The 25,244-nt window shown below is 44.1% G+C and overlaps 1 protein-coding gene across 2 annotated transcripts in view; it reads left to right on the top strand.

Annotated features, from left to right (window-relative positions):
- Window positions 1-25,244, top strand: part of rell2 (RELT like 2) — a 41,145-nt gene that overhangs the window by 5,995 nt on the left and 9,906 nt on the right. The window contains exons 5-6 of one of the 2 annotated variants that reach the window (XM_038994029.1): window positions 1,415-3,248; window positions 16,549-17,050. In XM_038994029.1, coding sequence (XP_038849957.1) covers window positions 1,415-2,765 — 1,351 coding nt within the window. In that variant the 3' untranslated portion in view covers window positions 2,766-3,248; window positions 16,549-17,050. Of the gene's footprint in view, window positions 1-1,414; window positions 3,249-10,799; window positions 10,958-16,548; window positions 17,051-25,244 lie in introns of those variants that run through there. The other variant, XM_038994031.1, reaches the window with a different exon arrangement.

Genomic DNA, 25,244 nt, shown 5'->3' with positions numbered 1-25,244 from the left:
ATGTTAATACATTTGCAAAAAAAAATTAATACATTTCTAAAAACCTTTTGCTTTGTCATTATGAGGTATCGTGTGTACATTGATGAGGAAAAACATGTATTTAATACATTTTTGAATAATGCTGTAACTTAACAAAATATGGAAAAGGGGAAGGGGTCTGAATACTTTCCGAATGCACTGTAATTTACAAACAAATCATTTGTGTTTAGTGAGTCCATCAGATCCGGGGTTAGTAGAGATGCCAGGGATGTTCTCTTGATAAGTGCGTGAATTGGGCCATTTTCCTGTCCTGCTAAGCATTCAAATTGTAACTAGTACTTTTGGGTGTCAGGGAAAATATATGGAGTAAAAAGTACATTATTTTCCTTAGGAATGTAGTGAAGTAAAAGTTGTCAAAAATATAAATAGTAAAGTACAGATACCCCCCAAAAACGACTTAAGTAGTACTTTAAAGTAATTTTACTGCTTTGGGAGCAACGTCAGCACAATAATTGTTCATCGGGAGCTTCAGGAAATTGGTTTCCATGGCCTAGCAGCCGGACACAAGCCTAAGATCACCATGTGCAATGCCAAGCGTCGGCTGGAGTGGTGTAGAGCTCGCCGTAAAATTTGTTGGAAGTTTGGTGGAGGAGGAATAATGGTCTGGGGCTTAGTTCCAGTGAAGGTAAATCTTAACGCTACAGCATACAATGACATTCTAGATGATTCTGTGCTTCCAACTTTGTGGCAACAGTTTGGGGAAGGCCCTTTCCTGTTTCAGCATGACAATGCCCCTGTGTACAAAGCAAGGTCCATACAAAAATGGTTTGTCGAGATTGGTGTGGAAGAACTTGACTAGTCTGCACAGAGCCCTGACCTCAACCCCATCAAACACCTTTGGGATGAATTGGAACGCCGACTGCAAGCCAGGCCTAATTGCCCAACATCAGTGCCCTACCTCACTAATGCTCTTGTGGCTGAATGGAAGCAAGTCCCTGCAGCAATGTTACTACGTCTCGTGGAAAGCCTTCCCAGAAGAGTGGAGGCTGTTGTAGCAACAAAGGGGGGACCAACTCCATATTAATGCCCATGATTTTGGAATGAGATGTTCGATGAGCAGGACCAGGTGTCCACATACTTTTGGTCATGTAGTGTACGTGTTCGAAAAGACCGATTTCCGGGATGTGTCCTGGTCTGACAAACACTGCTCTGCCACCTTCCACCGCAGATGCTGATATCTCTAGCTTAAACTGACAGATTTGGATGTTTTTGTTTTTATTGTGCTCATTCGACTCTAGGGGGTTCAGGATTTAGGATTATGAGGATTCAGAGGCCTTTGTGTTTGTGTTTAAGTACTTTACATGTGTACAGTTATGCTATGTAATGTCCTCATCGTAGTGATGTACTTAACTAATTGAGGTCCGTATACCTGCAGGTTCCGAGTCACCCACATGGACAAAAAGGATCAGGGGTCTGGTGACCAGTTAGACCAATCGGAGGCCCTGGATAGTGAGAAGGGGGATGAGGAGGACCCCCAGAGGAAGGAGGGGTACAACCTGCGGAGCATGTTCAAAGACGTCAAAACGGACAGCACCAATGGTGTGGTTCCCATCGCGGCCAAGCGGAAGAAGAGTCTGGTTCTGTTCTCACCACGCAGAGGTAGTGATCCAGTGGGGGCCAAAGTGCCACTGAGCCAGCCCATGGTAGAAGAGGAACCCCTCTTCACTGCTCCAGTGAAGACTGCTCCAGTGCAGACCTCCAGCCCTGTTAAGATCCTGTCGTCCCAGCCCAGCCTGGACTCTGGTGCACCTGACGACACTGATATGGCTCCTGTTAAAATGTACCCCACTAGGGTCACTTTTGTAGTGTCCCCCACTGAGAGTCCAGTACCAGTCACTCCCAACGCGAGTCCAGGAGGCATCTCCCCTCTAACACCCCCAATGCAAGATTCCCCCACCACCCCAGTACAAGTCACCCCCATGACCCCTGAGATATTACCCCTTACCCAAGGCTCCTATAATAACCCTAGTCTTAGCGCCTTAAATGTCTCTCTTATCCCTACCCCTGTACAAGCCTCTCCAACCTCTAACCTCTTGAATGTCTCCCCTGACCTGTCCTCCAGAAAAGTGTTCCCCTCCCCTACTCCCTTAAATGTTTCTCCTACCCCTTCCCCCATACAAGTCTCCCCTGGCCTGTCATCCAGAAAAGTGTTTCCTTCCTCTAGCCCGTTAAATGTCTCCCCTGCCCCTACTCCCTTAAATCTCTCTCCTGCCTCTACCCCCTTAATGGTGTCCCCCACCACTCTACCCCGTAGCATTCTAAAGAATACTACTACTTTTGTCAAGGTGGACGAAACCTCACCCACCACGAAAGGGCCAGAGGACAAGGTTGAGAGCCTTGCTACTGTCAGGGCCGACAAAGTTTCTCCCACTGCTGTTCCTGTGAAAGTCTGCCCCACTGTGGACCCCATGAAAGTCTCCCCCACCTCAACCTCCGTCAAGATCTCCCCCACCAGCGGAGGCCCTTTAGAGGACAAGCTGGAGGTGGGGAGTGTTACCATAGTCAAAGCCAGCCCGGACAGTCAGATGGAGTTCTCTGTGGTGCGTACGGCTGAGGTAATGAAGGAGGAGGAAGCGGAGGACCCTGCTGTGGCTCAGAGCCCCCCAGAGAAAAGGAAGGATGATGAGGTGGAGATGGAGGACATAAAGGACTGTCGGGTCAGCCAGGAGGAGGGCGTGTCTCTGGAGGAGAAGAGGAGATCCGTGCACAGTCAGCACAAGTGGTGAAAGAGAGAGAGAGAGAGAAAGAGAGAGGACACGCTGGGATGGGGGAGGGGGAAAGACTGGCCACACCCAACTGTGACAAACGGATATATTGCAATACTACAGAGGTAAACCAACCAGGCCATGTCAAAACTGAACTATACCAGACTGAGACTGGCTGTCTGGAACCAACTAGACCTTGACATGGCTTTAAAACGGCGGGGTCGTACCAGCAAGGCTGTGATTTATTCATTGATATAGACAAGTTGTGGTTAGCTAAGCACTGGCACCTTATATCCAGATGTATTGATCTTAAACGCTTGCATAATGTGGCTAACAGCACAGCTACAGTACTACTTCAATTATCAACAGACAGTGCAAGCCCAGGCCTCCATCTACAAGTGCACTTTTTGAAAACACTGCTCACAGACTGCATTTTACAACAATCAACTTTAACCCCAACAATCAACTACACCACAGTGTAAATCGACCAACAGCAAATAACGGGTAATATCTGTGTATTCTAATTTATTGTCAGTCCGATCTCTAACTCTTCTATATCAGTGGGGGCTGCTGAGGGGAGGACGGCTCATAGTAATGGATGGAACGGAATAAATGGAATGGTATCAAACATGTGATTTCCATGGGCCAACATTCCATCCCCTCAGCAGCCTCCACTGTTCTATAGAGTTGAAGTCAGAAGTTTACATACACCTTAGCCAAATACATTTAAACTCAGTTTTTCACAATTCCCTGACATTTTAATCCTAGTAAAAAATTCCCTGTCTTAGGTCAGTTAGGATCAACACTTTATTTTAAGAATGTGAAATGTCAGAATAATAGTAGAGAGAATGATTTATTTCAGCTTTTATTTCTTTCATCACATTCCCAGTGGGTCAGAAGTTTACATACACTCAATTAGTATTTGGTAGCATTGCCTTTAAATTGTTTAACTTGGGTCAAAAGTTTTGGGTAGCCTTCCACAAGCTTCCCACAATACGTTGGGTGAATGTTGGCCCATTCCTCCTGACAGAGCTGGTGTAACTGAGTCAGGTTTGTAGGCCTCCTTGCTCACACACGCTTTTTCAGTTCTGCCCACAAATGTTCTATGGGATTGAGGTCAGGGCTTTGTGATGGCCACTCCAATACCTTGACTTTGTTATCCTTAATCCATTTTGCCACAACTTTGGAAGTATGCTTGTGGTCATTGTCCATTTGGAAGACCCATTTGTGACCAAGCTTTAACTTCCCGACTGATGTCTTGAGATGTTGCTTCACCAGTCCCTCTTGCAGCAAAGCACCCCACAACGTGATGCTGCCACCCCCGTGTTTCACGGTTGGGATGGTGTTCTTCGGCTTGCAAGCCTACCCCTTTTTCCTCCAAACATAACAATGGTCATTATGGCCAAACAGTTCTATTTGTGTTTCATCAGACCAGAGGACATTTCTCCAAAAAGTACAATCTTTGTCCCCATGTGCAGTTGCAAACCGTAGCCTGGATTTTCTATGGCAGTTTTGGAGCAGTGGCTTCTTCCTTGCTGAGTGGCCTTTCAGCTTATGTCGACATAGGACTCGTTTTACTGTGGATATAGATACTTTTCTACATGTTTCCTCCAGCATCTTCACAAGGTCCTTTGCTGTTGTTGTGGGATTGATTTGCACTTCTCGCACCAAAGTACGTTCATCTCTAGGAGACAGAATGCATCTCCTTCCTGAGCGGTATGATTGGTCCCATAGTATTTATACTTGCGTACTATTGTTTGTACAGATGAATGTGGTATCTTCAGGCGTTTGGAAATTGCTCCCTAGGATGAACCAGGCTTTTAGAGGTCAAAATTATTTTCTGAGGTCTTGGTTGATTTCTTTTGATTTTCCCATGATGTCAAGCAAAGAGGCACTGAGTTTGAAGGTAGGCCCTGAAATACATCCACAGGTACACCTCCAATTGACTCAAATGATGTCAATTAGCCTATCAGAAGCTTCTAAAGCCATGACATCATTTTCTGGAATTTTCCAAGCTGTTTAAAGGCACAGTCAACTTAGTGTATGTAAACTTCTGACCCACTGGAATTGTGATACAGTTAATTATAAGTGAAATAATCTGTCTGTAAAAAAAATTGGGAAAAATTTGTTCTGTCATGCACAAAGTAGATTTGCCAAAACCAAAGAAATTTGTGGAGTGGTTGAAAAACAAGTTTTAATGACTCCAACCTAAGTGTATGTAAACTTCCGACTTCAACTGTATATACTATACTATGGAATTAGAGCCATAAACTGCCTTTGAGTAACTCAAGGTTCCCTTTTCAGTTGGTCACTCGGTATGACATACTATGAGGAGTCACCTGAAGAAAACTAAAAACACGCCCGACGGGCCAATGAATGCAAAGTCCGCCATCAGAAGCCCCGACTTTCCTAGCCATAACCCCGGGGCTCGCATTCATTTCCTCAATTCTCCGCTCTTCAGCTCGCCTGAAGGAGAACTTGTCACTCGATTTACAAGCACACAAAGATTACTGGATTCGGCTCTGTACTCGTCCCCCAAGATGTTGCGAGTTTTGGGTCTTGGTATCGGTTTTTGTGTTAGCTAAAAGCGAATTACTTTCTGCTCTGCTTGTGTAGCTAATGCTTCATTGCTTGAGTAGGGTTTGTGTTTGCAAAAAGCCGACTACCTCTGTGGTGATTGTGCTTCCTTGCTTGAGTAAGATGGTCAAAAAGGCTAACCAGCTGGATTTGAACCTCCGACCATGGCCTAGGGAATATTATTTCACAATGAAATTGAAAGATACTCACAAGTGCTGTCCTGTTTGCCTGGGGTGGAAACATACACTCAGGCTGCCTTGGCACGGACTAGTTCGTGTGACCAGTGTCACCGGCTGAATTTAGACTCTATTGTATGTTGACTTCTTAGGAAGATTGGGGTTACTGTAGAAGTACCTTTTTTTTTTTTTTAAATAAACAATTACGGGCTGTTTTGTGGTTGGAATTGTTCCCCTCCGTCATGCAGGGGACTGGGGTTCAATTCCCCGATGGGCAACCCAGCCAAGCTATGGGCTAGTTGGCTGGGTTCTCTTCTTCCCTGAAGGGCAACCGCATTCTGGAAAGGATGAGGTGTCTCTGACTGGTTCTGGGGGGTTTTCGGAGAAGGAGGTGGATGAGCTAGCTCAGGCAGCTTCATGTTTCTACCACGGATGTCACATTGGGCTGCAGAGCAGCGGCCGGCTGTATGGCTCTCCTTCGCAACGGAGATAGCTCATGTTGGGGAAAGTTTTACCACCTGTAATGACTGCGATAAAGTGTCACTTGACTCTCTTTACGTTTTTTGACTTGAAATAACTCACATTCAGCCAAGTTGCATGAAATGTGGAACTGTTTTAGAGGGGGCACGTTTCGCTTGCATGCTAGTATTGAACGCTAGTTAGCCACCTGGCCTCGGAGGCTAACAGAGAGGCTAATCCTTGTCCTTCGCTCCCGAATAGAGCACGGCTTGCATGCTAGTTTGTCATAAATAACCTACCGGAGCGGGGGGGAATGAGTTTTGGGCAAGCCAATTTCGCCGAAGGAGTGTTTGGCTCAGCTATGGAGTCCATGCAGTACCGTTCCTAGAAGAAGCAAAAGCAGGAAGTAGAAGTGCTTTCCTGCTGGGAAAAAGCATATGAACACCCGTCCAACTCTATGACTAGGAGACTCGGTTATGATATCTGGACCCCGATCTTTTTCATATGCAGGGCCTCGACGTCATGCACCACTGAGAATGACAAACAAGAGCACTTTTTTTTGTCTGTCAATGGTGACATTGTTTATTCGCATTTTGGTAATTTGGTGAACACTCTTATCCAGAGCAACTTGCATTAATGTGTGCAATGCTTCTACCCAAGGATCTATGGTGTCCAAGGGTATCAAAAGTATGGTATCACCCATATGTGAGCATAAATCAGTCTTTTCCCTGAGTCAGACACAAGGTTGTCGGGAGTGGTAGCTGTGGGAGGACATGACAAAATAACCACATTATCGCAGTCCTCAAGGTGGTGCCCGCCCCTGCAGATGACAATGTATGGGAGGTTGGCCGTGTGCTCCGCCCAGTGGCGGGCATGTGAGGTGTCATCGCGGGTGTGTCCTAGCGCCTGTTTTGAGAGAGGACATTTCCTCACTTCTTTGGAAGTGGTCTATTCGGGTGGTTCCCGTGTTAGGAGTACAGAGCGGTTGGTATAGCCGGTATTCCCAAGTTCCTAAGAGCAATGGAACGTTGCATCCAATTCTGGTCTTGTGTGGTTTGGACAAGCACCTTCAGGTGTGCAAGTTCAAAATACTCACGCTTCGGCGGCTACTAGAGTCGATGCTTCACCGCGATTGGTTCACGTAGCTACGCGTCTGGATGCATCTCGCCATAGCCATCAGTTGCTCAAGATATCCCCATCGTGCCTGAGGGTGTTAACTCCTTGGAGAACCCTGCGACTGTTGTTGCAGGGGGTTCCCATTGGCTGGGTAGTGTCCTGCAGGGTGATCACGACAGACGCATCCTCACTGGGATGGCAAGCACTGTGTGTGGGCTACTCGGAAAGTGGGATTTGGTCGACAGCGCTAAGGGCACTGTATATCAATAACCTGGAGCTACTGGCTGTTTTTCTGGCACTGAGGCGCTTTCTTCTGATATTGGAGGGACAGCATGTGTTGGTAAGTTCTGACAACAGTCTCTCTCTTGAACCTGGCCCGTTATCTGCTCATAGGGAGCAATGCACATTTCCTGTTGCTCAGTGTGACATACCTTCCAGATCTCTCAACGTGTGTGTGGATCTACTTTCCAGGGTGGGTCCTCTCTTAATGGAGTGGAAACTTCACCCCTCGGTGGTTGCCCAGATATGGGATCGGTTCGGCAAGGCCGACGTAGATCTTTACACATTGTGAGAAAACACGCATTGTTGCTTGTTCTTCTCAATAAAGGATCTGGGGAACAAATTCTTTGGCACATCAGTGGCCTCAGGTTTGGCTTTATGCTTTTCCTCCGGTGGACCTCATTCAGGCCACCTTGAAAGGGTCTGTCAGGAGGGTCTGTTGTTGATTCTGGGGGCCAGACAACCCTGGTTCCCATCATCCACCTGTTAGGCGGGGACCTGTGGAGAGTACCGTGTTGTCGGGATCTGTTGTCCCAGGCGCACGGAAGTGTTTGGCATACATAACTGTAGATATGGAATATGTGGGTTTGGCCCCTGAAAGGCTGAAATTGAAGGCTAGGGCTTTATACCCTCGAACTTGATTATGACTATACAGTCGGCACGAGCTTCCTCTAACATATAAGTTGTGCTCGTTTGAGAGTTGGTGTAAGATTAAAGTATTTTCTCCTTTTCAGAGCTCTTTGGTGGATATTTTGATGTTCTTGCAAGAGCTTTATGCGCAGGGCATTTATTTTTCTATACCATAAGTTTAATGCCAGCCATCTTAGCGGTGTCATGTAGGGATTGATGGCTCTACCCCTGGGTCTCATCCTCTGGTGATGCGGTTCCTGAAAGGCGTGCATTGGCTCAGACCAGTGTCTAAGTATATGGCACCGACCTGGGTCCTGGATTTGGTCCTGGACACATTGTGTGAGCCTCCTTTTGAACCATTGGAGTCTGTGGACCTGAAGGTCCTTTCCTACAAGACTGTCCTGCTCATGGCCTTGGCGGCAAAGTGCGTTGGGGCAATCTCCACACGCTATCAGTACACCCTTCCTGTTTGGAGTTTGCGCCTGCAAGGTGGTGTTACATCCTAATGCATCTTTTGCTCCTAACGGTTAACCCTAATTCCTACAGGTCTCTAGCTTTTCAGCTGTTCCCTGTCTCACCTCCTCCGTTTGCTTCCAGTGAACAAAGGAAGTTGCATGGTCTGTGTCTGGTGCGTGCTTTACGCACATACAGTATATGGATAGGATCAAGGATATTCATGTTTGTGACCAGTTTTCTGTCTGTTTCGCTAGTCCAGCTTGGGGTAAGTTGCTTTCTAAGCATCGTCTTTTTCATTGGATTGTGGAGGCTATCTAATTGGCATGTACAGCAAAAGACAAGGGTTGCCTAGCGGTGTGCGTCCTCACTCCGCTATGGGTGTGGCAGTGTCTTGGGCATTGTTCAGGGGAATTATGATTGGTGATATCTGTGCTGCAGCAAGATGGGGTTCCCCACAGGCCTTTGTGAGGTTTTATCTCTTGGACGTAACTGCTCCCAGTGTGATTTCATAGTGTTCTTATGGCTGGGTCCGGGAGTTAGACAGAGCGCAGATTGTGCATTTATCCGGGTTGCTACAGTTTTTGTGGGTTTGAGCCTTGGACTGCCGTGGTTCGTTGATGAGGCGGCACACAAATGCTCATTTTCAAGTCACAGCAGATGCCCTGTTGTTTTGGACTTGCGGTTCCTTGTGTGAGTTCTGGCATTCCAGACTCCTTGGGTCTCTGTGGGAGCCTTTTTGGAACCGGTAGGGTCTATGGACTTGGGCCGCCGTGGTCGATGTTAGGCAGCATTTTGTCCGGGTTACCATAGTTTTCCTGTGGGTTTGAGCCTTGGGCTGCCTTGATGGGTGGCAGTGCGCAGTATGCATTTATCAGGTAGCGGCAGGTAGAATTGGGCCAGTAGTGGTTAGAGCGTTGGGCCAGTAACCAAAAGGTAGCTGGGTCGAATACCCGACCCTGTAAAACAACACATTCCACTGCACCTATCCGGTGTACAGTACGTGACAATAAAACATCAATTTTTTTAGGGTTACCACAATTCCCTGTGGATTTGAGCCTTGGGCTCTGGTCAATGTTATGCAGTGCGCGTGTGCGCTTTACCAAGTCACGAAAGGTGTTCTGTTGTTTTGGACTTGCAGTGCCTTCTACAAGTTATGACATTTCAGGCTCGTAAGGTAAATAAGTATTGTTCTTGGAACCGTGGGGTCTATGCAGTGGCAGCGTGTCAGTGCGCATAACCAAGTTGCTGCAGGTTCTGGTTATCTATATATATGGGGCTCTGACAGTTCAGGCCTCATGAGGCTCTGACAGGTCATGCCTCTCGGATAAGGGTTAGGGAAAAAGATGGCTTCTATAACCACTTTCTGGAGCCTGTGGAACCTGTGTGCTTGGGCTGCCGTGGCCCTCCTAGTTTGGTACCACCTGAGCCGGCTTTTGGCATGATTGTATGTCACCATAGTATGTTATGCCGAGTGACCGACTGAAAGGGAATGTACAGTTATGAATATAACTAATGTTCCTTAAAGGAAGGAACGAGGTATAACATATTTTGGCCCTGTGCCGTCAGGGGGTTTGGGCTCGCTGTAGTGGTACTGATTTGAGGAAATTAATGCAAGCCCCGGTGTTATAGCCAGGAAGGCGGGGCTCCCGAGGGTGGACTCTGTATTCATTGGCCCGTTGGGTGTTTTTAGTTTGCTTCAGGTGTGATTGGTCGTTGACTCTCCATAGTATGTTTTTAATTTTTTACTTTAGTTTATTTAGTAAATATTTTCTTAACTCTATTTTCTTAAACTGCATTGTTGGTTAAGGACTTGTAAGTAAGTATCACGGTAAGGTTGTATTCAGTGCATGTGACAAATAAAATGTAATTTTATATGTATGTTTAACACCCATTCCCTCCTTCAGGGAACAGTAGTTATATTCATAAATGTACATTTTTATCTAGCCATCTGAAATAAATAGTCCTTAACCAACTATAACAAATACTCATATTTCAGTCTGAATAGTGCTATTAGCTAATGACTTTTAGAATAAAATGTTAAGGTACTGGAACATATTATTATTATTGTTGTTTATTTGTTTACTTGGAAGCATACAGGAGCAGCGTACAATCCAAAGTATTATTCTGATCCTATTTTAGAAATCATATAGAAATCATAGGCCAGCACTGTAGTTGATAAATACACATCATTAGGATGCTAGTTTATTTATTGTGATTCACAGTATTCATTTGTTTGGAAGTAATTTGTTTACTGTCAGGGTGACCTCACTATTCCCACTGGACTACATACTCTTTGGCAAAGAAAACACTCAGATGCTAATAGTTAGAATGTGTAGTCCTGAACAAAAACATATCTTTTCAGGGATGTATTTACAAGGAACGAAGTAGAAGCAAAAGAGCCGAAACAGGGAGGGACCTACCTGATTTTGTCCAATGAGAAAGGTTTGTTTTTGTTTTCCGTTGCAAAGCATTTTGCTACGGTGTGCACTAATGAATATCTCCCAGATCTGTTGTGGTGAACAGTGTTTCCCTCTATTGTATACACACAGCACACATCTCACCTCTTCTCTCTCATCGACTCCCATTTCTTCTCACTACACTTCATAATTTTAACAAAATGCCAATGTGATTTTTAGGCTGTTTACACAGGCAGCCAAATTCGGATCTTTTGCCCAATTATGTGAAAAAGATCTGATTGGTCAAAAGGCAAATTAGCGGCAAAAGATCAGAATTGGGCTGCCTGTGTAAACGCAGCCTTGATGTGAAACATATTTTATGTCAAGAAGGCATCAAGGCTGTGTAATTTTTTTTGCACAACATATGTCTTTATTGTTATGCAGAGAATACGGTTTTAGCCATGCGATGACAATATTCCTGAGCTTTACTTGACTTTATGGAAATAATGTGCACTCTTGAATACCAGTTTATTTAATCTAGATTTGCTTCCTTAATGTCAACAGGGATGTAATTGAATATTTGTTGAAACTGATGACATCTGTGTCAATTTACTATAGATGCATTGCACTTAGAAAGTGTAAGGTTTTGATGTGACTAAATCCTTAATTGAATACTTGTTTTGAAAAAATGTATGGTTTTGTCAAGGAAGCAAATGCCAGGTTAAATGACTGTGATCCACTTCTGAATGTTGATCACGGGTTGATCAGATTTGAATGGGATTGTTTGTGTAGCCTTGTAGAGATAGTATAAGCATCTTAAAATTATAATACGCAATAAAGAACAGCTAACATAACAGCGCTTAAATGCATTAGATATACGGTTTACTTTAATATACATCAGAGGTGTGAGATGATCAAGAAATGAAAAGCTTACTATATACCTACTGTATGCCACAATCATAAATGTTTCACCAGCAAATAGTACTGTCACTACACATGTGAATGGTAATATGGTTACAGCTCCACCAAGCACAGAATATGACTGATTTCAATTAAGATTTCATGTTTTCAAATGAACTGGTAAACCAAAAGCACACAAATCAAAGCATTATTTTTGTTACCTACATTTGGTCCCTTCTGCTGTTTATGGCTGCTACATGTATTACCAGTTCACAGCAATTACCTAACTCCTCAACTAGTCTCACTCTGTGTCCATTGAGTGTAAACTATATCTAAATGTGTTTGTAGTGGCCTTGGAATCATATATTGCATGTGTCTTCATTGACAGAAGCTGGAAAAACATAAGGAAAACATACATGTATGTACAGAACCAACGTTTGGACACACCAACTCATTCAAGGGTTTTTCTTTATTTTTACTATTTTCTACATTGTAGAATAATAGTGAAGACATCAAAAATATGAAATAACACATATGGAAACATGTAGTAACCAAAAAAGTGTTAAACAAAACAAAATATATTTTATATTTGAGATTCTTCAAAGTAGCCACCCTTCGCCTTGATGACAGCTTTGCACACTCTTGGCATTCTCTCAACCAGCTTGACCTGGAATGCTTTTCCAACAGTCTTGAAGGAGTTCCCACATATGCTGAGCACTTGTTGGCTGCTTTTCCTTCACACTGCGGTACATCACATCCCAAACCACCTCAATTGGGTTGAGGGCAGGTGATTGTGATGGCTAGGTTTTCTGATGCAGCACTCCATCACTCTCCTTCTTGGTCAAATAGCCCTTACACAGCCTGGAGGTGTGTTGGGTGATTGTCCTGTTGAAAAACAAATGATAGTCCCACTAAGCGCAAACAAGTTGGGATGGTGTATCGCTGCAGAATGCTGTGGTCGCCATGCTGGTTAAGTATACCATGAATTCTAAATATATCACTGACAGTGTCACCAGCAAAGCACTTCACACCTCTTCGCACTTCACATTCTTCACGGTGGGAACCGCACATGCGGAGTTCACCTACTCTGCGTCTCACAAAGACACGGCGGTTGGAACCAAAAATCTCAAATTCATCAGACCAAAGGACAGATTTGCACCAGTCTAATGTCCATTGCTCATTTTTCTTGGCCCAAGCAAGTCTCCTCTGCATATTGGTGTCCTTTAGTAGTGGTTTCTTTATAGCACTTTGACCACGAAGGCCTGCTTTACGCAGTCTCCTCTGAACAGTTGATATTGAGATGTGTCTGTTACTTGAACTCTGTGAAGCATTTATTTGGGCTGCAATCTGAGTTGCAGTTAACTCTAATGAATGTATCCTTTGCAGTAGAGGTAACTCTGGGTCTTCCTTTCCTGTGGTGGTCCTCATGAGAGCCAGTTTCATCATAGCGCTTGATGGTTTTTGCGACTGCACTTGAAGAAACTTTCAAAGTTCTTGACATTTTCTGGATTGACTGACCTTCATGTCCTAAAGTAATGATAAACTGTCATTTCTCTCTGCTTATTTGAGCTGTTCTTGCCATGATATGGACTTGTTCTTTTACCAAATAGGACTATCTTCTGTATACCACCCCTACCATGTCACAACACAACTGATTGGCTCAAACACATTAAAAAGGAAACTAATTCCACAAATTAACTTTTAACAAGGCACACCTGTTAATTGAAATGCATTCCAGGTGACTGCCTCATGAAGCTGGTTGAGAGAATGCCAAGAGTGTGCAAAGCTATCATCAAGGCAAAGGGTGGCTACAATGAAGAATCTCAAATATAAAATATATTTTGATTTGTTGAACACTTTTTTTGGTTACTACATGATTCCATATGTGTTATTTCATAGTTTTGATGTCTTCACTATTATTCTACAATTTAGAAAATAGTAATAAAAATAAACACTGGAATGAGTAGGTGTGTCCAAACGTTTGACTGATACTATATATTATTCATCAACGACCTGATGATTTGAGTATGTCTCAAATGTGAAAATGCAGCTGTACAACAAACAATTATTAAGGAATCAAAGTATATATTAAAGCTATGAATTTTATCTTGTGGTTCATATTACTAATTTTGCAGTTGACTTGCTTTTAACACAATTTAGGAATGTAACTCTGATGAGAACATTACTTTTTGATACTCATCCTGTAATACATTGGTAAGATATTAATAAGCGTAAACACACCAGGAAGATTGTTTAATAAATTCCAGTGTCCGTGTTTGATTCTGTTTATCATGGAAATAGAACATGACATGTAGAATATTGTTTACTACTGTATAATTAATACAGTATATGTCACGAATACCACCGAAGGTGGCTCCCCTTCCTGTTCGGGTGGCGCTCGGCGGTCGTCGTCGCCGGTCTACTAGCTGCCACCGATCCCTTTTTCCTTTTCGTTTATTTCTGTCTAATTGTTTTCACCTGTTCCTTGTTGGGGTTTTGGGATGGGTGTTATTTAGGTTAGTTTTGCCCGCTAGTGTTTGTGCGGGCATATTGGTTGTTACGTTTGGTGATGTATCGTGTCTTGTTTGGGGTTTTTCGCTGTCCAGTGTTTGTAACGAGGTTTGGGGTTTGTTTAGCGCCAGTGTTTTGGGCATTCACCCATGTTTGGACCTGTTACGTTTTTGAAGGACATTAAAGCGTTTTCCCGTTCATTTCGCTCTCTGCATTTGACTCCTCACTCATTTCACTCACCCGCCGTTACAGTATAAGGTAAAAAGATTAGGCACAAGTTCACTTTAACCACAATACTGCACATTTCTACAGGATCAGAAATAATTCCGTATTTGATCATAAGCAAATACAAACAGTGCCTATAGTAAGTCTACATCCGTTGAATCTTTTTCACATTTTATTGTGTCAGTGCCTCAGAGTTTCAGGCATTAACATAAGGATTTTCCCCCACTCATCTACCCACACCATACTACACACTTTTGGGGATTTTTTTGTTATTGTGAAAAAATATTAAAAATACAAAACAGAAATATCATAATTGGATAAGTCTCCACCCCCCCTGAGTGAATACTTGGTGGAAGCACCTTTGGCACCAATTACAGCTGAGCGTCTGTTGAACTAGGTCTCTATCAACTTTGCACACCTACTGTAGATTTGGCAATATTTGGTCATTCTTCTTTACAAAACTGTTCATGCTATGTCAAGTTCCTTGAGGAGCGTTGATGGACAGCAATCTTCAAGTCATGCCACAAATGTTCTATTGGATTTAGGTCGGGGCTCTGATTGGCCACTCAAGGACATTTACCTTTTTATTCCTTAGCCACTCCACCGTAGCTTTGGCTGTATGCTTCGGGTCGTTGTCATGCTGAAAGGTGAACTTCCGTCCCAGTTTCAGCTTTCTTGCAGAGGGCAGCAGGTTTTCCTCAAGGACTTTTCTGTACATTGCTCAATTAATTACCCCTTCTATCCTGATAAGTGCCCCAGAAAACATCCCCATAACATGATACTGCCACCACCATGCTTCACAGTAGGTATGGTGTTCTTTGGGTGATGTGCCATGCTGGGTTTGTAACGCTTTGCATTTTTGTTTTGTCAGACCACAAACGTTTTTGCCACATGGCTACATAATCTCCCAAGTCTTTTTTTGCTTACTTCAAACGGGATTCAACGTGGGCTTTCTTGATGTAATGGCTTCCTTCTCGCCACCCTAACATACATGCTTGGGATATTGTCGTCACATGCACACACGCAGCTCTTTCAAGGGTGCCTTTGGACTCTTGTTAGCCTCTCTGATCAGTCTCCTACTTGCTTGGTCATCCAGTTTGGAGGAATTGCCTGATCTAGGCAGGGTCTTTGTGGTGCGTTACACCTTCCACTTCTTAATAATCGGCTTGATATTTTACATTTTTACATTTTTAGTCATTTAGCAGACGCTCTTATCCAGAGCGACTTACAGTAGAGTGCATACATTTTTATTACATTTTTTACATACTGAGACAAGGATATCCCTACCGGCCAATCCCTCCCTAACCCCTAACCCGGACGACGCTATGCCAATTTTGCGTCGCCCCACGGACCTCCCGGTTGCGGCCGGCTGCGACAGAGCCTGGGCGTGAACCCAGAGACTCTGGTGGCGCAGCTAGCACTGCGATGCAGTGCCCTAGACCACTGCGCCACCCGGGAGACGAGCACTTGCACGGTACTGTTCCTTGATAACGAAGTCTATGAAGTCTTTGAAGTCTATGAGGTATAATGACTGAGAGTGTGAATCTCCACCTGCCTTGCTGTCTGACAGCCTCTGTATTTCCAGTGGGACAGCAGCTTGCAACCTGTCCTCCAGATCTCTAGGAGGTGTACTGTTTACAGACCAGGACCCAGGGCCAGGTGAGGAGCAGAAGAGACCGCAGAGTGTTCCAGAGACAGGAATGGGTGGAGAGAACAGAGGAAGAGTAGGGGTGTGAATGATGCGGAATGGAATGTCGAAACAATGGGTTTTTTTCAGATCATAAAAACAACATCCGATAATCCCCTTGAGTAGAGAATGCAGAGATTTCTTTCAACATCCTCCAATTCTCTCTGCAGAGATGAATCTTCTATCACCTGACTAGTCTTATGGAATGTGTTGTACAGTACTACAACAATATGCCACAAGGTGGCACACCGCACAATTAGACCACATCCGTACTGTTCAGAGCTTTCTTTCTCATCAACCCTTGTATGCTTTTATTGAAGGTACATTTGACAACAATGTCTCTTTCAGAGTGTTAACCAGATCTCTCACCTCTCCCTCATGTCTCCCAACAGCTCCACCACCAGAGAAGGGAAGACCCCTACACGTCCATCCAGCTCTTCCTCCCAGAAGCTGTCCTCCACCTCTCCCTGGTGGTAACGCAGCAGTCTGATGACCGCCACTTCTAGGAAGGTCAGCTCCTCTGCACCCTGGCCCTGGTACTCATTCAGTGCCCACGCCAAACTTGCATCACAGAGCACACCCACACTCGGAAATGAGAGACAATAATACATGGGAAAACGTTGTTTACATGACTAATGATAAACAAGATGGAGACACAGTAATATCAATTACACATTGAACCTGGAATTTGGTGAATCATCTCACAAACATTCAGAGGTGGGAGAGAGGAACTGGCTTTCTGGTTATTGTTTAGTGATGATTCTTAAGAGAGGAGAGCTTCTACTAACCCCCAGAGTGAGGGACGCGTCCCTGCTCCTTCTTGGAGTGTTCTGATGAAGAGCCGGAGCTGTACAAGGACCAGTCCTGCTGGGGACCAGGGATGCCCAGCTTAAGGTAGGCAGAGGAGCCTTCTGCTAGGGACAGGAACTGCTGGTAACTCTCAGGGACATAGCCAACCTGGCCTGCTGCATTATGGGCCTGCAAAAAGAGCACACATGCAGTGATGCTCAAAATTAGGGCTTTATTTTGACATTAGGTGAACAAAACATGGCTTTATGGATAGTGTAGTCAGGTAGAGTTTGACTTCATAGATGTGTAAAGTAAGCTAGTATAATAGTCTTTTAATTCAATTATGGCATCTCAATATTTTTCAAAACTGTTATGGGTCAGTAAGGATGAGGTTGCGACATAGTACCTCTTTCTCACACAGGAAGAGCAGTAGTGTATTTACTCTGTGCTGAGTATAAACAAGATGTGGGGAGACTGCAGCAGTTTGGTAGAGGGTAAATGTACTGTAGTCAATGTAAGGGACCAACTGACTGCTACAGGAAATAGCACTGTTCATTGAGGCATAAGATGCGTCCTAAATGGCAACCTATTTCCTCTATGGCACCCTATTAGCCCAAAAATAGTCAAAAATAGTGCACAATATATAGAGAATAGGCTGCCATCTGTGGCGCAGCCAGAGAGAAACCTGTCCTTTACCTTCAGCCAGTCCTCCATGTCTTCATCCTCTATCACCTGAAGCTCCTCCCCCTCTGTGATTGATAGGCTCATCTCTTAGCAGGCCTACAAGAAGATGGGCGGGGCCAGTTGCGCACTATAAAACCTGAGACTAAAATCCCATTCCTGTAATATTGACTTTGCACGCTTTCATTTCCAAAACAGTAAGTTATGATATTCTCACCTGATAGCTGTAGAGAACCCTGCAAGCCAAGGGGTATCCGCACGGCATCGAGCACAAAGTTGAATCAATGAAAGCGTCACCATATTTATCATATTCGTCAAAGTCTGTAAACTCAGACTCGCTCTCGGAGATGTCTTCGTTGGACATATGTGCCTCGCTCAGCCTCCTGTCCCTCTCTAGCTACTCGTCTGCCTGGGTCATGGCGGTGCTCGCCAGCCTGGACTCTTGGCTAACCTGGACACACACACATGCACCTTTCTACCACCCGTCACCCCTCCCACACGTCTCTCACAGGCACTTAGTACCAGATTGATTTTACTCAGTCATCCCTTTTACAGCCACACCTAGCACACTGTCACACCTCAGACATAATACATCAACACCTTAAAGATGGAATCTGCATTTGGAGAAACAGCACCACTGTTCGCCCCAGCACCTTTGTTATTGTTTTGTTGATTAATCAGAAGAGAGGAGTGTCTGGCAGAGTGGTAAAAAAAAATCACACGTGCAGTGATGTCTGAAGGGGGACGACAACGACGACGACAGTGTTTGTTGTTTGCTGTAACTTCTTTGTTGCTGTAATATCCCAAATGGATGTGGCAGTTTCACCAATTAAGGATTATAGATTTCATCATTATACGGCACAGCAAAAAAAGGGTTGTAGTCAACAAGGACATCTGGGGTGGGCATTAGCATCATACTAGATTAATATTAGCAGCATATTGTCTGCATTATTCTTCCTAAACCCAACGTCTGTCCCGTAAAGTAAAGTAAAGAAACATGGTTTTCCAGGCCACAGCAAAATCTTGATATCCATTTTTTAAGACAAAGACAACAGCAGGAGGAGGTGGGTGAGGTGTGTGGATTGAATGAACAGTGCCAACTGACTCATGGTGCCAGCAGCATTTGCATTTGTCCTTGTGTGATGTGGGAAGTAGACAGTGACTCACGCATTCCATTCGGATACAGATACAGGGCACCCACCTGCCACAATGGGCCAGGCAGAGCGGAGAAGAGAGCCCTGCCATTAGATCTACAAAAGGGATCTTGTAGTACAAAGCATCCTGCATCTGCAGAGGCTTGGCTATAGGCCTAGGACACATGATGCAGCCTTCGTTTCTTTCTTCATCACACACACCACTCACATAGCATAAAATAACTTAGTCCACCTCTGCAGAAGGCTAACACGGGTGAATAAAAGAGGAACTCTGGTCTGTTAATAGAGCCTGCTTAAAGCTTAGTCGCTACATCAATTTCGACTTGATATATATGATATAATGATATAATGATAATATAATGATATAATGATATATATACCCATTGATTCCTGAAGAATATAACTTACAAATGCCTCATGAGCTTAGTTCAACTATCCCACCCGTTTGGGTACCCATCAGAACCCAAAATATACGCTTGTTTGTAAACAATGTAAATGTAAACAAACACTGTGTAGCCTCAAAACACTATAATGTTGATATCATGGATGGTCAGTCCTGGAGCTCCATTGATTCAGAATGCACACCTTTAGGAAGAACAGGAGAGGTGAAGCTGGGATTATTTCACACACAAAGGATCATTCACTCCATGAAAATGAATAAACATTTTCACCAACAATCAGGCTTTTATCAAAACAGCTTTGTGGATATTAATTATCATATAATGGTGTTTACATGGTAACCAAGGAGAGTGGTAACAAAGCGAGCCACACCTTGTCTTTAGGGGCAACCTGGAAGTGAAAGCCGTCCGTTCTGGTGAAGGCCGGGGACTCAAGGAGGAAAAACAACCAAATAAATCTGTCTGACTGACTCCCACAGAACAGAACATTCTGCCTGGCCACCGTCAGCGGTGTCCAAGTGAGAAATGTCACAGCTCTTGGCATAAGAGAGGGACTACTGTCCGTGGAGGGTTTTACTGTGAGAAGAGCTTCAGTGGGTCCCACGCCTGACCTCACCTTGGTGGAGTCCTCGCAGATCTCGCTAAAGTCGCTGTGCGTGGACTGGCAGGTGTCGATATCTGTGCAGCACAGCAGAGTGAAGTTCTCTCGGATTTGGTCATACAGGTCGCCGTCCAGTCTCTGTTGGGTAAAAGGCAGAAGTGACAGCTGGGGTTATGGCCGAAGCCCTCATGCCAGACAAAATCAGAGGTGTTTTGAGGGGGAAATTCACTTGAGAGGATTTTAATCAACTGATTCATAATGAATTGCATTTGTTACTGCAATAATAAGAGTTGAGTCACAGAGAGATTTCCCTTGAGTGAGAGATGAAGAGGCACATTCAAGTAGATTGTGGTGTTATGAATGTTCTGTGGGGAAAATAACCCTTAAATTAATGTTTTCTGCTGAGCTGAACGTTTGACTCACATCATTACTTTGCAAAGGCAAAAAGTGAATAGAAAACATTTGAGCTCTACAGCTAAGACAACCACAGACAGGAAATGATTTAAGAGCTATCTCATACACACGAAGGAAGTTTTTTTTTTCAGTGATAGGAGGAACGTCTGAGAGTGCAGACTATGCAAAGTGCTCATTCCTATAAGAGCCCATCTAATATACCTAAGACAACAGCCCATGATGAGAATCCAGAGAGACAGTATGAAGTTAGGAGATGCCAGGTGGTCTTACCCTCATGATGGCAGTCAGCTCTGCAGTGTAGAAGTACTGGTGAGGGGATTTGATGGAAGGTACTCATTACGCACCTCTGTCAGTCTCTGGTCATACTCTCTCGGCTTGTCATTCAGCTGGACAAGGGCAACAGGGAGGAGTGAGTAGATTATAAAATGTGCTCCATTTTGCAATAAATTCTAATATTACAGGTAATCAAAAGGCAAAGTGTCAGGTGTCTAAGTAGAGTACAATATTTAAAAACTCAACTACATTATTCGTACATGCTTTATTGAAGACATTTCTACATAGTAAAGCATATAACCGATCGCAATCCTTTAACCTTTTGGAAATATTTGTACTCCAAAGGCGCAACTTTCACTGGGGATGGGGTCCCCCACATACATTTTTGTCCCCCCAGTTTTATCACTGGAATGTGATACAAAACGAGGCAACGGTGTGCTTTAGGACCATGCGCACGCCTCCAAGTGGTCGGGTAGGCTGTATGGAGTGTTTATCAGACTGGATAAAATAAAATAAATGTATACATGTATGTTATGTCCTCTCCAGTTCTAAAACCAAAGTTGTGCCCCTGGTGTACTCTACAGTGCCTTCGGAAAGTATTCAGACCCCTTGACTTTTTCCACATTTTGTTAGGTTACAGCCTTATTCTAAAATGTATTAAATATTTTTTATCCCTCATTGATGGCTTTTGACTTCTAAACTTGAAATAGGGTTAATTATCAGGTGTCCTATGGAAATGAGGAGAGCCATAGTCTGGTTTCTACACCAGTAGAATGGTTATCTGTAGGAGGATTGTACAGTATATGCTCGAGGCAATTAAGCTTCGAATGTGCTGAGTAAAGGAAAAGCAATCACATGGTTGCAGTCACTGATAAGGGTGGAGAGAGGTGGTTAGTGAGGAATGAGGGCCGAGGTCAGGTCAGGTCACATTAAGGGAGAAGGAACAGTTTATTGCCTGCATCACTTAACGTCTTGCCTAGCAATAAAGATGTAATGTTTAGAGAGTAGGAGGATACTTCACCCAAATTGGGGTATATATACTCGTGCTGGGGGAAACATGTCTTTGTCTGTTCACCTTTTACGTGAATAAACTTGGTTTGAGCTTTTAATGTTATCCGTCAGTTTTTACCCTGTTATTTAGAACCTAACATCATCAATCTACACACAGTACCCCATAATGACAAAGCAAAACACTTTTTTTTTTAAATGTTTGGAAAATTAAAAATTAAAAAAACGGAAATATAACATTTACATAATTATTCAGACCCTTTACACAGTACTTTGTTGAAGCACCTTTGGCAGCGATTACAGCCTCGAGTCTTCTTGGGTATGACGCTACAAGCTTGGCACACCTGTATTTGGGGAGTTTTTCCTATTTTTATCTGCAGATCCTCTCAAGCTCTGTCAGGATGGATGGGGAGCGTTTCTGCACAGCTATTTTCAGGTCTCTTCAGAGATGTTCGATCGGGTTCAAGTCCGGGCTCTGGCTAGGCCACTCAAGGACATTCAGAGACATGTCCCGAAGCCAGTCCTGCGTTGTCTTGGCTGTGTGCTTATGGTCGTTTTCCTGTTGGAAGGTGAACCCTCGCCCCAGTCTGAGGTCCTGAGCGTTCTGGAGCAGATTTTCATCAAGGAACTATCTGTACTTTTCTCTGTTCATCTTTGCCTCAATCCTGACTAGTCTCCCAGTCCCTGGCGCTGAAAAACATCCCCACAGCATGATGCTGCCACCACCATGCTTCACCGTAGGGATGGTGCCAGGTTTCCTCCAGATGTGACGCTTGGCATTCAGGCCAAAGAGTAAAATCTTGGTTTCATCAGACCAGAGAATCTTGTTTCTCATGGTCTGAGAGTCTCTAGGTGCCTTTTGGCAAACTCCAAGCAGGCTGTCATGTCCCTTTCTGGAAGGTTCTCCCATCTCCACAGAGGAACTCTAGAGCTCTGTCAGAGTGACCATCGGGTTCTTGGTCGCCTCCCTGACCAAGGCCCTTCTCCCCCAACTGCTCAGTTTGGCCGGGCGGTCAGCTCTAGGAAGAGTCTTGGTGGTTTCAAACTTCTTCCATTTAAGAATGATGGAGGCCACTGTGTTCTTGGGGACCTTCAATGCTGCAGAAATGTTTTGGGACCCTTTCCCAGATCCTTGACACAATCCTGCTCTACGGACAATTCCTTCGACTTCACAGCTTGGTTTTTGCACTGACATGCACTGTCAACTGTGCGATCTTATATAGACAGGTGTGTGCCTTTCCAAATCATATCAATTGAATTTACCACAAGTGGACTTTAATCAAGTTGCAGAAACATCTCAAGGATGACCAATGGAAACAGGATGCACCTGAGCTCAATTTCGAGTCTCATAGCAAAGGGTCTGAATACTGTAAATAAGGTATCTGTTTTTTACATTTGCAAACATTTATAAAAACCTGTTTTTGCTTCGTTATTATGGGGTATTGTGTGCAGACCGCTGAGGATAATTTTTTTTTTAAATACATTTTAGAATAAGGCTGTAACGTAACACAATGTGGAAAAAGTTAAGGGGTCTGAATACTTTCCGAAGGCACTGTATGTGTAGCAACTAGCCAGGTGACATTTATGCGGTGGTGGTGGGGTACTTCGGCCTGTACACACTTGCATGTGTGTCAGACTACATTACGTAGCCTACCTTTGAACACATTTTTCTGCAAGCCTGTACTAAATGGAAAAATCTATGGTCACACTTCTTGGGTCTGAAAAAGGTCAGATGAGGACGTGATAGAAATAATAATAGCAAGACTCGTATTGCCATTATTATAGATTATGATCAATTGACATAAAATATACACTTCAAGTGCGTATCTGAACATCTAGAATGTAATAACTACAGGTTTACATAACATCTAACATCCCATTACCTGCTCCCTCTCAGATGTTGAACTCCCTAACTATGGTACAGTGGGAAGCAGCATTCATTTAAGGCAATATGCTGGGGGAAAAACAGGCCTAGAGTAAGAGTATCATTGGTGGGAAGATCAATCAAAAATAGATATGGTTTTACACTACATCACCAAAAGTATGTGGACACCTGCTCGTCGGACATCTCATTCCAAAATCATGGGCATTAATATGGAGTTGGTCCCCCCGTTGCTGCTATAACAGTCTCCACTCTTTTGGAAAGGCTTTCCACTAGATGTTGGAACATTGCTGCGGAAACTTGCTTCCATTAAGCCACAAGAGCATTAGTAAGGTAGGGCACTGATGTTGGGCGATTAGGCCTGGCTCGCAGTCAGCGTTCCAATTCATCCCAAAGGTGTTCGATGGGGTTGAGGTCAGTCTCTGTGCAGGCCAGTCAAGTTCTTCCACACCGATCGACAAACTATTTCTGTATGGACCTCGCTTTGTGAACAGGGGCATTATCATGCTGAAACAGGAAAGGGCCTTCCACAAAGTTTGAATCACAGAATCGTCTAAAATGTCATTATATGCTGTAGCGTTAAGACTTCCCTTCACTGGAACTAAGGGGCCTTGCCCGAAAGATGAAAATGAGTCCCAGACCATTATTCCTCCTTTACAAAACTTTACAGTTGGCACTATGCATTGGGGCAGGTAGCGTTCTCCTGGCATCCACCACACCCAGATTCATCCATCGGCCTGCCAGATGTGTTTCCACCGCTCCAGAGTCCAATGGACCCTCCACCTCCAAATTCGATCCCGCTCCAGAGTACAGGCCTCGGTGTAACACTCATTCCTAAGACGATAAACGCGAAGCCGACCATCACCCCTGGTGAGACAAAACTGCGACTCGTCAGTGAAGAGCACTTTTTGCCAGTCCTGTCTGGTCCAGCGACGGTGGGTTTGTGCCCATAGGCAACGTTGTTGCCGGTGATGTCTGGTGAGGACCTGTCTTACAACAGGCCTACAAGCCCTCAGTCCAGCATCTCTCAGCCTATTGCAGACACTTTGAGCACTGATGGAGGGATTGTGCGTTCCTGGTGTAACTCGGGCAGTTGTTGTTGCCATCCTGTAACTGTCCCGCAGGTGTGATGTTCGGATGTACTGATCCTGTGTAGGTGTTGTTACACGTGGTCTGCCACTGCGAGGACGATCAGCTGTTTGTCCTGTCTCCCTGTAGCGCTATCTTAGGCGTCTCACAGTACGAACATTGCAATTTATTGCCCTGGCCACATCTGCAGTCCTCATGCCTCCTTGCAGCATGCCTAAGGCACGTTCACGCAGATGAGCAGGGACCCTGGGCATCTTTCTTTTGGTGTTTTTCAGAGTCAGTAGAAAGGCCTCTTTAGTGTGCTAAGTTTTCATAACTGTGACCTTAATTGCCTACCATCTGTAAGCTGTTAGTGTTTTAACCATTCCACAGGTGCATGTTCATTAATTATTTATAGTTCATTGAACAAGCATGGGAAACAGTGTTTAAACCCTTTACAATGAAGATCTGTGAAGTTATTTTGATTTTTATTAATTATCTTTGAAAGACAGGGTCCTGAAAAAGGAAAGTTTCTTTTTTTGCTGAGTTTATATATATATATACACAGTTGAAGTCGGAAGTTTACATACACCTTAGCCAAATACATTTAAACTCAGTTTTTCACATTTCCTGACATTTAATCCTAGTAAAAATTCCCTGTCTTAGGTCAGTTAGGATCACCACTATATCACCACTAATTTCAGAATAATAGTAGAGAGAATGATTTATTTCAGCTTTTATTTCTTTCATCACATTCCCAGTTGGTCAGAAGTTTACATACACTCAATTAGTATTTGGTAGCATTGCCTTTAAATTGTTT

The sequence above is a fragment of the Salvelinus namaycush genome, chromosome 5 (genome assembly GCF_016432855.1).
Source record: "Salvelinus namaycush isolate Seneca chromosome 5, SaNama_1.0, whole genome shotgun sequence".
NCBI classification, from domain to species: Eukaryota; Metazoa; Chordata; class Actinopteri; order Salmoniformes; family Salmonidae; genus Salvelinus; species Salvelinus namaycush.
The sequence above is the reverse complement of the archived record's forward strand: the minus strand, read 5'-3'. Positions and strand labels throughout refer to the sequence as shown.